Source organism: Vanessa cardui, chromosome 29, assembly GCF_905220365.1.
Source record: "Vanessa cardui chromosome 29, ilVanCard2.1, whole genome shotgun sequence".
In the NCBI taxonomy this organism is placed as follows: domain Eukaryota; kingdom Metazoa; phylum Arthropoda; class Insecta; order Lepidoptera; family Nymphalidae; genus Vanessa; species Vanessa cardui.
Genome location: NC_061151.1, coordinates 3,160,913 through 3,176,585, shown reverse-complemented (window position 1 = coordinate 3,176,585; position 15,673 = coordinate 3,160,913). Strand labels below are relative to the sequence as shown.

General features: G+C 32.7%; 1 protein-coding gene across 1 annotated transcript in view; it reads left to right on the top strand.

The window, feature by feature from the left end:
- Positions 1 to 15,673, top strand: part of LOC124542020 (putative fatty acyl-CoA reductase CG5065) — a 42,120-nt gene that overhangs the window by 18,347 nt on the left and 8,100 nt on the right. The window contains exons 2-3 of the mRNA XM_047119977.1: positions 14,229 to 14,440; positions 14,589 to 14,746. Of these exons, the coding sequence (XP_046975933.1) occupies positions 14,243 to 14,440; positions 14,589 to 14,746 (356 nt within the window). The 5' untranslated portion in view covers positions 14,229 to 14,242. The remainder of the gene's footprint in view (positions 1 to 14,228; positions 14,441 to 14,588; positions 14,747 to 15,673) is intronic.

Here is a 15,673-nt window from a genome sequence, read left to right as displayed (position 1 = left end):
ACTTCGAACCCGGAACCTCGGTGTGGAGTACCCGTGAAAACCGGTGTACTTACTACTCGACCACGGATGTCAAATCGCCTGAGATGTTCTGATAATCTCTCCCGATCAAACAAAGAATATTAATAGACCTTCCTGGATATAAAGACACTGGTTTAACCTATTGTACATTTCTTCCACACTACGTGGGTAAACGGGTAAGATGTTGGTGACCAGGATGATTAGGGTGTCCATATATCCACTAAAACCGGTGGTACCCTGTCACTCTCATCGCTTTCTTATGCTACCCAACTGTGATTTATTAAATTGATTCTTACTTAAACCTTGAACGGCCATAAAAAGCAAGTTAAATAAGAAATATTGAGATAAAATCGGGCCTCATCTTCTCCGCATGCTTTTTAGTCATAATTAATATATTAACATACAAATTGTGTTAATATATAAATGTTGGTTAACAAAACTGTTTATAAATTAAAAAAAAAATTTTGCTTGACTCAGAATCAGAAATTAAATGTGTTAATTGTGTATGTCCGTTTGTAGTTAATTAATTAAATAATTGATTACAAACAGTTACTGTTTAATAAATAAACTTAACGAATGTAATGATACATAGTATAGAAAAAAGTCGCTTACCGCTGTCTGTCCCTATGTATGCTTAGATCTTTAAAATTACGCCACGGATTTTGATGGGGTTTTTTTCAATCGATAGAGTTATTCGAGAGAAAAAATTGTCTATAATACATGGACAATATCGTAAAGAAACACTGATAAGTTTAAGAGTTTCTAATGTGATGTCATAAATAAAAAAATCTGTAGTATATTTAGTATCAGTATTGCAGCCGTGCGAAGTCGGGGCGGATCGCTAGTGACCTATAACTACGTCATTAAACCGTGGATTATTAGCGGACTGTACGTGGAATTTCCTAACATCAATAACACGTCATTGATGACGTCACTACGTTGATATTAAAGTTGAAACCAGTTCATAGACCTGGTAATCTGTAATAATAAAATCGATACTACAAAATATAATTTTCATACGTCAGTGCTAGGCGAATTTGATTTTAATAGGCATACATTTAAAGTAGATATTACAGTGATATACATAAACCAAAGTAACGATGAGAGAGATGGCTCAGTGGTTAGAACGCGTGCATCTTAACCGATGATTGCAGGTTCAAACCCAGGCAAGCACCGCTGAATTTTGGACAGTTTTAGAACAGTTTGGTTGAATAACTTACAAATATTTTCTTAACAACGGAGAAGACGGTTTAGTCCAGCAGTGGGATGTTTACAGAATTTTACTTTATTAATAAATATCTATATTAATAAATAAAGATGTTTTTGATGCCTAACTTGGACTCACATAACTCTGATCCCTATATAAGTAGATAAGGCACTTGTGTTATGAAAAATCAGAAGTTACAACGGAACCACGATCACCCAGATCCAAGACAACATATAAAACTAATGATAATCTATATCGACTCGACCGGAAATTAAACCCTGGACCTCGCCGTCATCAGTTGTTATTCGAACCTCTGAGCCATATACCATATCTTCGTATAGTAACAGCATATAAATTTCCCACTGATGGGCTAAGGCCTCCTCTTCCATTAAGGAGATTGTTTGGAACATATATCACCACGCTGTTCCGACGCTTGATGGTGGAATGCACACGTGGCAGAATTTCGATGAAATTAGACACATGCAGGTTTCTTCACCGCCGAGCTCGAGATGAATTATAAACACAAATTAAGTATATATATGTATAGTGGTGCTTGACCGAGTTTGAACCCGAAAGTATCTGTTAAGATGCACGCGTTCTAACCACTGGGCCATGTCAGCTTATATCTTATTATACGTCAGTACAATTAATCCACGTTGGAAATCCGTTTCATAATTAATGACATGTGACGTTTACTTAACGGAAAAATCTTTACAGAGCCATTATCGTAACCTCTTGTGTTCTTCCGGTCGATGGCATACAAGATATATATCTTTAACATATATATGTATGTATTGTGTTGTTGATTGTAATTTTCAAGGTTATTGAACATAGGCTTACAGGGGAAATAACATCTAATTTGCCAATGACGATGTAGATTACAATGGATAACTAACCATAGCTATCTATACATATAATAAAATTTGGAGTGTCTGTTTGTAATATTAAAATAACTGCTTTTTATGTATTCGCGGTTCAAATACCAAACGAATATTTTTATCTGTCTGTTTGTTCTGCGTAACCTGTGGAAGAGCTGGACCGATTTCAAGAAAGCTGATGTTGTAGGCTACAACAATTTTTTTTTTAATTCCAACGAGTATTTAATGGCTAAAATTTCAAATAAAGAATCTTATTCAAGTAGGCTTTTACAAGCACTTTTGAATAGTAATTTTAAAAAACTATATTAATTGAAGCTGCCACCGGTTCGGAATGTAAATACTATGAGAAGAATCGGCAAGAAAATCATACTCAGAAAATAGTAGTAATTAGTATCTGTTATTAATAAAAGGGTACGAATATTTCGAAAGTAGGTATTTTAATTTTCTTAAATATCAATATATAATATTAATTAAACATATAGGTATGACACAAGAAAGACGTTGTATAAAATATAACACTTGGAGAAAGTTAATGAAATATCACAAGTGACATATAATCTCAAATGTCATATGACGTTTCGAAAATGAAAAGGTTTCGATGCAAGCCGGAATACGGCAAGATACGGAAGGTACGTTTACGAAACCTTACGTAGCCCTTTTGTGACGTCATTGAAGACTAGTCTGAGTGCGCGACTTCGTTCTCCTATGAGGGAAGGAGTATGTTAGGTTAGGTTAGGTACTTGGTGGTAGGGCTTTGTGCAAGCCCGTCTGGGTAGGTACCACCCACTCATCAGTTATTCTACCGCCAAATAACAGTACTCAGTATTGTTGTGTTCCGGTTTGAAGGGTGAGTGAGCCAGTGTAACTACAGGCACAAGGGACATAACATCTTAGTTCCCAAGGTTGGTGGCACATTGACGATGTAAAGAATAGTTAATATTTCTTACAGCGTCATCGTCTATGGGCGATAGTGACCACTTACCATCAGGTGGCCCATATGCTCGTCCAACCTATACCATAAAAAAAATGAATACCGTGATGATGATAACGCGTCTAAAAAATATAGGTTTGTTTAGACATAACAGAGTGAGAAATACAGGCGTTATTAAAGTTATTCGGGTTATTTACCATGTTTTTTATTTTCGTTCGGCGGAGCTCGATATTTCGACATAATCTAAGAATGTCTTGTTCACGAGACTGCAGTTTGCGGGTAGATGTTGATAATGTTAGAAGTGTCCGTATCGGACTACCTCCTTTCTCGTACGTTTGCTAAACACCGGTCACCACTACTATTTTCACTTTCACCCCTACCATTGTCACTAGTTATATTTATTTTATGTAACGACACTCGATCCTTAAATACAGGCATATGTCATAACTTAAGTTTTCGATTATTAGAGCTGTCTATAATAAATACAGTGTCATAAGCAAAACAAAATATTAATTAGGTCTTACAAAATGTATTTTGTAATTAACTCTGTCAATGCTTAATAATTAGGTCTTAAACAATGTTCATTGGCAGTATGTTTTTTTTTTCTTTTTTGTTTGATTTAGTTGCTTCTAGAACGTTCTCGAATATGTTAGTTAAAGAATAAAATCCTTTATCGATCCATCTTCGATCAGCTTCAATATATAAGCTATCGGAATTTAATAAATAAATATGTTTATTTTATTCTCATAATTTTTTTTTTATAATCTTAATGTTACGGTATTTATTTTGGCTGTAAGGCTATTGTGTTCGAAAATAGAATACACTCAGAATAACAAACCAGTATTTCAGTTTTTTTTTTAGTAATTTATATATTGAAATCGATGATCCAAGTTATTTTTTATCAAATAACACGTATGCTTTATTAATCTTTTTTTTAAATGTCGAGGATAGGTAGAATGAGGTATTTATTTTGGTAAATACAATATTTGATTTTAATGAGCTTAGATATCATTAAAAAAAAGTAGTATTGACACTGACAGAACAAATCAATGAATTAAAAAGCGTTCCATTTTCAAATATTAGTAAAACCTTTTTTGTGATCTTCATCTGAAATTGAATTTTTAAGTAATAATCTTATATGTAAATAATAGGTACGTCCGTTGAATTAGCATATTAAATTATAATATTTACATACGACAAAAGACTTGAATATTTATATGTAAATTAAAAATCTATAAATAATTATTGAATAAATCATGACGGCGCAGAGCGACGGCAAGAATACAATATTTAAGGTTTAAAATTCAAGAATTAATTTAATTAAAACCTTAGTTTTAATAATACAGTCATGTAATTTATCAAATGTAGATACTCATTGGAAGCCTACTCGAATTAATTTTATTTATTTTAATATTTGCAATGCGAAATCAGCTGTCTATCAGCCAGTGTTGCCAGGTACCTTTTTTTTCTTGAAAATTACAGATATATGTTTAAATTCAGTTAGAATTAAAGTCGTTTCTAAATCGTGTAATATTGAAAATCAAAGCCATATTGATATCTGTATGCTTTGAATGTTATTATTATTTTAGTCAATATTGTACATCACATAATTCACGCTCGTGTTCCGCGGTGAGTAGTGAGTTTCTTGTTACTGAATACCTCCACAGTGCAACTACAAGGTGGTCCCATCTTAATTTAATTGTTAATAGTTTATTAAAAGTAAGCAACACGCGGGCAGATTATCAAATCATGCTGTGTAAATTCATTGTTAAAAAAATGTAAAACCAACAACATCTTGGTAAATAATTTACTCATAAAATATTCTATCGCCAAATATCAACACTTCACAGGCGAGTGAGCCAGTGTAAATACAGATACCATTAACATAATATCTTAGTTCTCAAGATATTATCGACTTTTCTTGCAGTACCAAAATATAGGGGATGACTTTCCTATACTAATTTTCAACTTTACTCAGGAGGCCGGTACAGTACGACACAACTTAGATGTAGCATCAAATTCAGTAAAACCGATTACTGCCGATTTACACAACAAATAGAAACAGCTCCCTATCGCTCAATTCGACGCTATTCTGTCAATTAAACTCGAGAAAGCAAGTGCATATAAATCGACGTGTCAAATTGACGTATATATTAGGTCATATGATATTACAAGCTATTACGTTTGTATAAAGATCATATTCACATAAGAAATGAATATTGATAATTTGGGATGGCGTACTTAATTCGGATGTGATCGGTTTTACGAATTTCGCCGATTCGACATCTAAGTTGTGTCGTACTATACCATTTTTTATCGTGTTCTATATTTTAATATTGTTGCAAGCATTCTTTCGTCGCAGTATTTAAGAATTATAAGGAAATCGGAACTATTGTTGAGAAAACTGTGGGAAAATAACAGTTTTATGTCGTGGGATACTGAATTACCCAACTTTAAACTAAAGAGGATATGAAATTACTTGTTTTTAGTTAAACGAATATAGCTTACACCCGGATAAGTACATATATATATATATTTCGTGTAGAATAGAGTTTGGTGGTCTTGTGAATTGATGATAATGGTAAGTGGTGACCACCACTGTTAGACACAGGCGCTGTAAGAAATATAAACCTTAGGAATTAAGAATATTCTCTTGTGCCTGTAGTATATCGGACAACATCACATACATTACTTTGATCCCAATATAAGTAGCTAAAGCACTTGTGTTATGGAAAATCAGTAACGGAATCAAAAAAAGTAACGGAACCACAAACACCCAGACCCAAAATGACATAGCAAATTAATGAACTTTTTCTACATCGAATTGGCTGGGAATCGAACCCGGGTACCTCGGAGTGGTGTACCCATGAAATATCTGAAAACACACTACTCGACCACAGAGGTCGTCAAACACAAATATACTAAATATTGTTGCTTAGTAGAATATCAATAAAAGTCTTGTATTTCTGGAAGTCTGTCCAGTGCCTTGGATATCATGTAAATCCGTTGATGAATACCTGATGATTATGAAAGTTGCTGGTCAGAGTATGCACCTGTGTTTAGCCAAACACATCACACCTCTGTAGTCTAATCTGTCCAGACTTGCCGCTCTGGCTCAAATTTTTCAAAAATTAACAAAAATATAATTTCATGAAATATTCAAACATACATTTTAATCGCAAGCTCTGTATGTGTATAGAAACCAAGTGTATAAAAAAATGGCCGACATCTGTTTGTATATGATAATATATTTCCTCCAAGGGCGATAGTCTCATAACACGCGCTTAAAATACATAATATGTTTTATCCAACTGCGTTGAACACAAGTAGTATACTATATTTAACATCTAGTTAGCAACTAGTGCGTAAAATTTACCAATATATATTCTAATTTACGCATATTTATATACAAAATCATAATATATTATCATCATGTAGGCTCTTCGGAGCACTTTTTAATCGTAATTTTGATGAAATTAATTTCAAGCTATCATTTAAGGAATGTAGATTATACTGAGAACCGGAAAGAAACTGAGTACCTAGTTATTCTTTTCAACCGACTTCAAAAAAAGGAGGCGGTTCCCAATTCGACCCGTATGTTTTTTTTCTATGTTTGTTACGCGATAACTCCGCCAATTATGAACCGATTTGAACAAATCTTTTTTCGGCGTATAGGTAATACCTCAAGGGTGGTCCCCTTAAATAATATAAAAAACAACCCCCAAGGGTGGAAAATTGGGGCTGAACTTTTTTATACACAATATCTCCGCCAATTATAAACCAATTTGAACGATTATTTTTGTATTCACGCTTTTGAAGTTGGTTTCATTTAAAGTTAATTATGTGATATAATAATAATTAATTTTATTATTTATCCGGAATAAAATACTAATACCAAACTTTTTATCATATAAATTATTTTATATCGATCAGTAAATGAAACAAAAATATCCAGAAATAAAGGCTTGATCGGACATTCGGTAATAGAATGCCACGTGGAAGGTTTCGGGGGATACCAATAATGTTATGGACATTTAATTTCGGATCAGGATATTAATACAGGATATATGATTTTTACTTATGACGTAGAATATGAATGTATTAAAAAAATCATTTAAAATTTTATGTTAATGATTAATGACAAAGAGGTCTTACCGCTTTGTTTCGAAAAAAGTAGCCTATATCCTTTCTCATTTTCTATACTATTTATGTACCAAATTTCATTTAATTCGGTGCAGTAGTTTTGGCGTCAAAGCGGGTCAGATAAACAAGTTACTTTCGCATTTATAATATTAGTGTGAAAGTATAAATTTTACTAGTTTCAAATTTGATTACGGATACGAAATTATTACGGATTATCCGATTGTTTCGGATAGTTTCATTTCTGAATATAAAATTCTTACGAAATTGAAAAAGGAAACATTACAAGACATAAATTTGACTCTATTTGTAGTCTTCTATTTGTTAAAACATATAATCATAGAAAATATATAAATACGTAGCTTAAAAATATAATTAGCTACTTTAAGTAAAATATATTTTTTATCGGATTCGTTCACGATTACGGATAGATTGTATTCAACCCTATTGGGTTAATGCTGATATCCGATAGTTTTTACGGTACCATCGCATGGAACATGTTGTGGTCTAGAAAAAATAGAAATTTCTAGATACTTATTTTACTTGGTAATAGGATGGTGAAAGCTTCTCTCGAAAGGTAACTTATATTCTAACTCGGAAACAATTATTGCTGTGTTCCTATTTGATTGTTGTTCAGTTTACACGATGGAGTCTGCCTGCATATCTCAAACGGGCAAATGGGCGAATGGGCCATTTGGTGGTCCAAAGTCATGGGCATTGCAGAAATTAATTATGATGTCATAGCATCTCGTACTTGTTCCAATATCTTTGTTTCTGTGTCATTAGAATTCACGTTAAGTTCTTAATTACTGTTTAAAATTATATACTGACTACAATGTAAATTAAAATTTAATGTAAGTCGCCATTATGTTTTATGCATGTTTATTCATAGGACGATAAGACAAATGTGTAATATATGCAAAGTAGGTAAAGTGACGGCATTTGTAAAATTAAAAAAACAAAATATAAACATTTTTTTTATCATTATCTGTTGCAGTGAAGTTGAACGAAAACCAATGTCATTCATGTCGTTGCCTTTTTAATCTGTTAATTTGTAAATTAAATACAGTATACAATGTTTCCTAATATATAGAACTGACGATCTCCGTGGTCGAGTGTGTACACCGGTTTTCATGTAAACCACTCCGAGGTCCCAGGTTCGATTCGAGCGAGTCAATGTAGAAAAAGTTAATTAGTTTTCTATGTTGTCTTGGGTCTGGGTGTTTGTGGTACCGTCGTTGCTTCTGATTTTCCATAACACAAGCGCTTTAGCTACTTACATTGGGATCAGAGTAATGTATGGGATGTTGTCCAATATTTAAAATAAAAAATAACAAGGGTCCTGCCCCGGCTTCTAACGGCTGCAATGCTATCTAATAGTAAATAGACAACGGAATTTCTTACAAGGTTCTTACAAGTTTTTGTCATTAGACAATACACCGCTATGTCCCTTTTCAATCCGAAATATCTTCGAAAATATTCACTTAAATTTGTTTTGCAAAGGATCATATTGATCTATATTAAATACACTATGTATTTAATGTATTTATTTGGATAAAAAATAATGCTGTATTGCTTAAAATCGCTTCGAAAATAAGACACTATTTCTCTTAAAAAAAATAAGAAAACAAAATGTGTGTTGGTTATCCCTAACAACAAATAACAACAACAGCCACTAAATTTCCCACTGCTGGGCTAAAGTCTATCCCTAAGAGATAGATATATATCAATGAGGATTTTTAGAAAGACATTTTTAGGAGGTAGAATACTGTAGTACATTATTTTGATCTATTGCGTAGGGTTCAACCAGCGTTTGCAATATGCGAAAATGTGTTTATTTACATAATTTTACAAATATGAATAATTAATAAAAATATATAGTATTAATTTATAGTTTCCCTTATGATATAGCGTTTGAATTGTTTGGCTATAATATATAAGAGGTAATAATACACAATAATTGCACTAATTATATCATATAAATCTTTGAATCGTGAGCTAACTAATCGAAGCATATAAAATATATTAAGAATTTAATAAGCGTTCGGAATAAACTATGTTTCCGTACCGACTTTGCACGGGGAGAAAGGTCTTTAAATACATATAATCGTAATGCGTATAACTGTTTCAGACAATTGAAACTAAACCTTATGAATTTTACCATAAGGTTTAATTTATGAATCTCGGTGCAGATTAACGAGGCAAGCTACTAGCCCCTAGGTGTAGATATTCATAGGTGATGATAGTCAGTCTATTAGGGTAGTCTCCTACTCGTTTGCGACCTATGTATAGTACGACACAACTTAGCTGTAGCATCGGCAAATTCAATAAAACCGATTACTGCCCATTTACACGACCAATAGAAATAGCTCCCTATCGCGTCATTCGACGCTATTCGCCGCTATAGATTTTCGCGTCAGAGATGTGTCAAATTGACGAATATATTAGGTCATATATATACGTTTGCCGAGATGCGGTCCACTCTAGAACACGTTTTCCCCAACTTATGGTACATCACTAACCCCCAAATTACACCACTAAAAAGCCCATCGTATTTTATACACTTGCTAGCGTTAATCTTAACCAATGGGTACCAAGCAGTTTCATAACTTAATTTGAAGTTTCATTAACATGGCAACACCAGTTAAATTTTGCAAAATGATTAATGAATTACGATATAAGGAAAAATATTCCGTTCCATAGTCTTAACTCTAAAATGATTCTTTATTTTGAAATAATTCACGTCTGTTACTTTTACATCAAACTAATTATCGTTTCGATTTTGCTCGCGTTTTGTGTTAGGTAAGATTATTTTAGGTATTATTTACAACAGCTTCAATAGGTACTGCAGCGACTAGGGGATTCCCAGTACCCCGGGAATTCCCCGTGGGTATTCGAGGCCGGTATAATTAGCATGCTGATCCGGGTAGCTTACGAAAGTGATCCCGTGGCGTTCGTCGTAATGATAAGAGGATACCACTGATTTTTTAGTAGGTATTTCATCCCTACAAGTGGTGGGAAATACACCCCTTATAAACGTTATTTAATTTGTCAACGACATAAGAAATATATCGTTCACATAATATATTTATAAAATATAGCCTATGTATAAGCTATATAATTGTAAAGTTTTATTAAAATTCGATTCAAAAGTTTTTGCATGATTCACAAACATACAAACTTTTGCCTTTATAATATTAGTAAGGATATAAATCCATTAATATTTCTTGTATAAATTAACTCTGTTCTGCATTAAGTATGATTATGTGTTGTGTAAAGTGGTCATTTAAGTTTATCTATCAAAATCATCATCTTTACGAGGCGAATAACTCATAACACGTTCTATCATTGTGTGCGGCTACACACAAGCAATGATATTCTAATAAACAGATATGTTATACCCATACTAAACTACAGAAAGCAGTGTGCCGCGCCGGGGACCGTTTATTTCACATTTCGTTACAAGTAAAAAGGATAGCTTGATAAGAACAATAAGTAAAAGTGATAACTAGATGTTTTAATTACGCAAAAACGTATTACTACGTAATTATGATGTATTATAACGTATTACTGGCATAATTACGATGAAAACGACTTAAGGCAAACGTTCCAATTAGGACGTTTTGTACGTCCTAATTGGGACGTATTCACTTTTTGCGCGTTAATGACATATCTGTTTACTAGAATATCATTGCACACAAGCATACGATCGTGTATTCATTATTCAATTCAATATGATGTTTTTTTTTTAAACAGATTTACGTCGATACTTTTTCGAGTTACCGAGTTTTGGTGATCTATAAATATTTATTTAACGATATTTTATTAATTTTCTTAGAATGATGTTAATGTTTTCAAATTACATCTAAAAATATATATGTCATGTTCGCTGCGGTATCATTCTTTTTATTTCCCTATTTTTGTGGTACGGGGCTTTTACGACCTCGTATGAAATTTCTTATAATATCGGCACGGGGCTTATTAGACCACGTAACGTTTAAAAAACTAAACCTCGGCGTGATGTGTACAAATTTTGCGTTACGTGGTCAAAAAGACCCCGTATTAAGTAGTTACATCATAGTATTCTGTTTTCATGAGTCATCATATAAATATATTTATCACTTTCCTACAATATATAACGTAGACGTTACGGCCTTTATACGACATAGAAATCTACGTTTTTCTTAGCCGCACCGCAAGGTAGCTAATACGAGGCGTATAAGACCTCGCTCCGGTTTGAACGCGTTGTACTATGTCTGGCAAAATATATGACGATGATAATATATTACGACGTGGTAGTGGTAGGCATAGGTAAAGTAAAGTAACAGCCTTTAAATTTCCCAATGCTGGGATAAAGCATACTCTTCCATTAAGGAGATGATTTGGAAGACATTCCACCACGCTGTTCCAATGAGAGTTGGTGGAATGCACATTTAGCAGAATTTCGATGAAATTAGACACATGCAGGTTTCCTCACGATGTTTTCCTTCACCGCCGAGCATGAGATGAATTATAAACACAAATTAAGCACATATATATAGTGGTGCTTGCCTGGGTTTGAACCCGCAATCATCGGTTAAGAGGCACGCGTTCTAACCACTGGGCCATCTCAGCTCATTGTGGTAGGTATAATTTAAGCCTAAATATGTAGAACGGTGGACGAAAAGCGGATTTATCTCAAAATATTTGTACAAATAACTTTATTTATGTAAACATATTAAAATACGATTAATATGACGCCATATGACGTCTTTACTGTGTTATTATATTTTCCAAACATATTATTATGTTTATGTAATACGAAGTGGTCAATTCCACTAATTTAACGGTAACAATACATTGTTCGTAGAATAGGATAACTGCTAAACGATAACCATTGTTATTATTATTATTTATCATTACATAGTATAAAACAAAGTCGCTTACCGCTATCTGTCCCTATGTATGCTTAGATTAAATGACGCAACAGATTTTGATGCGGTTTTTTTAATAGATAGACTGATTCGAGAGGAAGGTTTTTGTATATAATACATGGACAATATAGTAAAGTAACACTGATAATTTTAGATGTTTCTAATGTGATGTCGTAAATAAACAAATTCTGTAGTATATCTTGGTATCAGTGGTATTGTTACCCATGCGAGGCCGTGGCAGGGCGCTAGTGATAAATAAATTGTCAATTTTGTTGTTGAATTACCCCAGCTTAATTTTCCGATATGGACACATTTTAAACTACGGTAATACATTTTGATTTATAAGCTTTACAGTTACATATATCATATAATTAAAACAAGGTAGAAATACTTGTTAGGAATCAGCGAAAGCCTCTTTGACGAACTACCTTCGCCTTATTTTAATTTATTATTTATTTATTTTTTAAATGATCGTTTAAAATAAAAAAGTAAAACGTCAAATCAGTGTCAATGTTATACGTCAATTAACTTGAATGCATCCCTTAAATACCTATTTAAAAGACCGTTGGGTCACCTCCACCATCTGTCGGTTACGCCTCATTCATGCACACCTACTCATCTAGCAAAAAAAATTTAATTAAAAATTTCAGAAACCCCCGCCACAAAAAACATAAGCTACCTTTAAAAAGTAAAAAATAATAAAAGAAAATTAATCCTAAAGTACCTATATGTATAATAATGTATTTATATTTAAAAAAAAAAAAACTTCGCGTTGGGGGACCGCTCCAAATTAATTAGTGTCACATGCTTACCTATCTCATCTTTTATCTAACACTTATTATTATTTTGTACAATAGCTTAATATACGAACGCTGTAAAGTGCTCGAAACGTCGGGATGTCCAAAATAATTAATATACGCGATTAAAATCCGTTATAACTAGTTTTATTTCAATTGAAATCGGTTCATTCGTTCGGGAGCTATGATGCCACAGACAGACAGACAGACAGACACGTCAAAGTTATAACACCCCTCTTTTTGCGTCGGGGGTTAAAAATAACAGTTCGTGATCACTCGCTGTGTGAATGTGGACGAAGGCTCTGCAACCCATACCCAGTTCCTTTGTCCTAAAGTCACTCGCCCTATAAATGTTGAATGTTTGTTGACGTTTGTGTTTAGTACATTTTGTTCAATCTTATGTAAATATATCAAATTTAATAAAATTACGCTGTGACTAGTCCAATTTAGTTTCATATTTTATTACTTATATAGTTTAGAATACTAACAACTATTTTTTAATTATCCTATTACCAACTGTTAATATTTGTGTTGTTTTAAGTTAAGGATTAACAAGGAAATTAATACTACAATTCTTGGCTTTAAAATTCAATTGAGTTTAGTGTCTCACCCGTACCGATCAATCTCATTCGTGTCTTCTCCATCCTACGTGACATTGGCGAAATAATCTGTGCCCTGCCGGCACAACTAAAAGCCATTAAACTAAGAATTGAATTGAATTGAAATATTTAAAAAAAAACATCAAACTGTAGTACGTAACGTTGTTATAAAAGTATATATTCGTATACAACGCGCTCGCCTGTGTTTTTAAGCAACATGATTGTAAAAGTGTACAGAAAAATGCCAAGGTCTATTGACAAATTTCTCGGATACATAACCTATAAACGTAGTAAAATTGACCTTCAGTTTTTATAACTGAATGATTTAAGCGGTATTTTTTATATACCTGTTTATTATAGCACGTTATTTTATTTTTAAATTAGGTTTCCGAAATGGATGTTTTATTTTACAGCGCCATCTATTGGTCATTGGAACAAATAATAATAAAAAATTTATTACTCCCGTTTCTGTTTAAAATCTAGATTAATATCTATATTCATGTAATAAATGTAAAAGTAACTCTGTCTGTCTGTCGCTCTTTCACTACCAAACCAATGAATCGAATTTAATGAAATTTGGTGTGAAGCAAACTTGAACTCCAAGAAATTACATAGGCTACTTTTTGTGCCTAACAAATGATAGTCAATACTCTAAAACGCGAGGCGACTACTATGTTTATAAATATTGTATGATTTACTTTGGAGAAATCAATTGTATATTGATAAATAAAATATTTGCTTTCAGATACAAATCACAAAATGGCGCCATCAATAGGCGTGTCAGAATTCTACGCTGGGAAGACAATCTTCATAACGGGAGCCACGGGTTTTATGGGAAAAGTTCTTATAGAAAAACTCTTAAGATGCTGTCCGGATTTAAAAAGGATTTATTTACTGATGCGACCAAAACGGGGACAAAATACCAAAGAACGACTCGACGATTTCATAAATTGCCGGGTAAATATAACAGTGACATTTATTTAATCTGTTATTTAAATTACCTTTGGTTGGTTATTTAGAAAAAATAACAAGGTACTGCTAGTGCCATCTAGCGGCGAGTAGTGCAAATATATAGAAATTAAGAGGTGAAATTTTATGATTTCAGATTTTTGACTATCTTCAAGACAAATCTCCAAAAGCCTTCGATAAAATCACAGTAATCCAGGGTGATATCCTATTGGAAGATCTTGGTATAAGCATAGAGGACTGGGATCTCTTACAGAAGGAAACTGAGGTTTTATTCCACTGCGCAGCGTGTGTACGGTAAATACATTAAAAAATTTGTTATATTGGGATTTATTTTGACTCATATGTCGTCAAAAATGTAAAAAATTATCGCAGTTTATAATTATGTTAAAATAATAGTAATTATTAATGTCATAATAATAATAATTAAAGTTATACAATGCCATACCAAGTAGGTCAGGTATTGAACAAACGATATGAAATATTTTATTGATTATAAACATTAGAAATTACAGAACAATAATCAACAGAGATTAAGCAAGAAAATACAGACTAAAAATAAAATGGCATAAAGCTTTTTTATTTGTAAACTGTCAAAATAAAAAATAAAAAATTGTAAAATATAGATAGATGTAGGATATAATTAATAAATAAATTAGATTATACTAAATAAGAAAAAAATCAGTTTCTAGTTTTTGTCAAGAATTCAGATTATATGAAATCATTTAGTTATTTCTTTTTTTGAATCAGTTTGAATATTGAATCAGTTTTAGTTTTAAGGGATTACTAATATTTCTATAGATTCCTTCAACCATAATAGTATTTCTATTTTCAGAACAAATCTTTAAAAACTCTTAAGACCAAAGATGCATTAGGATTTTATTAAATAAACATATCTTTATATACAATCTACACTGTCCACATTCAGTGCCGTAAATAGCCTTTTCTGCGCCCTGTGCGAGCTTCTATAACTGCGCCCTATTTAAGCAGACCCTTTGCCTATTTTACTGTCTCACTCACTAAAACTTAACCGCAGTTTCAATACTGCAAATTTTGCAACGTTGCCCATTAACGATAAAAACTAAACACAAATACGCTCGTGCGCTGCCAAAAAAATGAGCGCGATGTATGTTTTTAATGACTAGTATGAAAGTACGTTTGTATTGGAATCAAGTACCAGGGGCTCAGCGGAATCTTAACAAGAGCAAAACGAAAAAACAATAG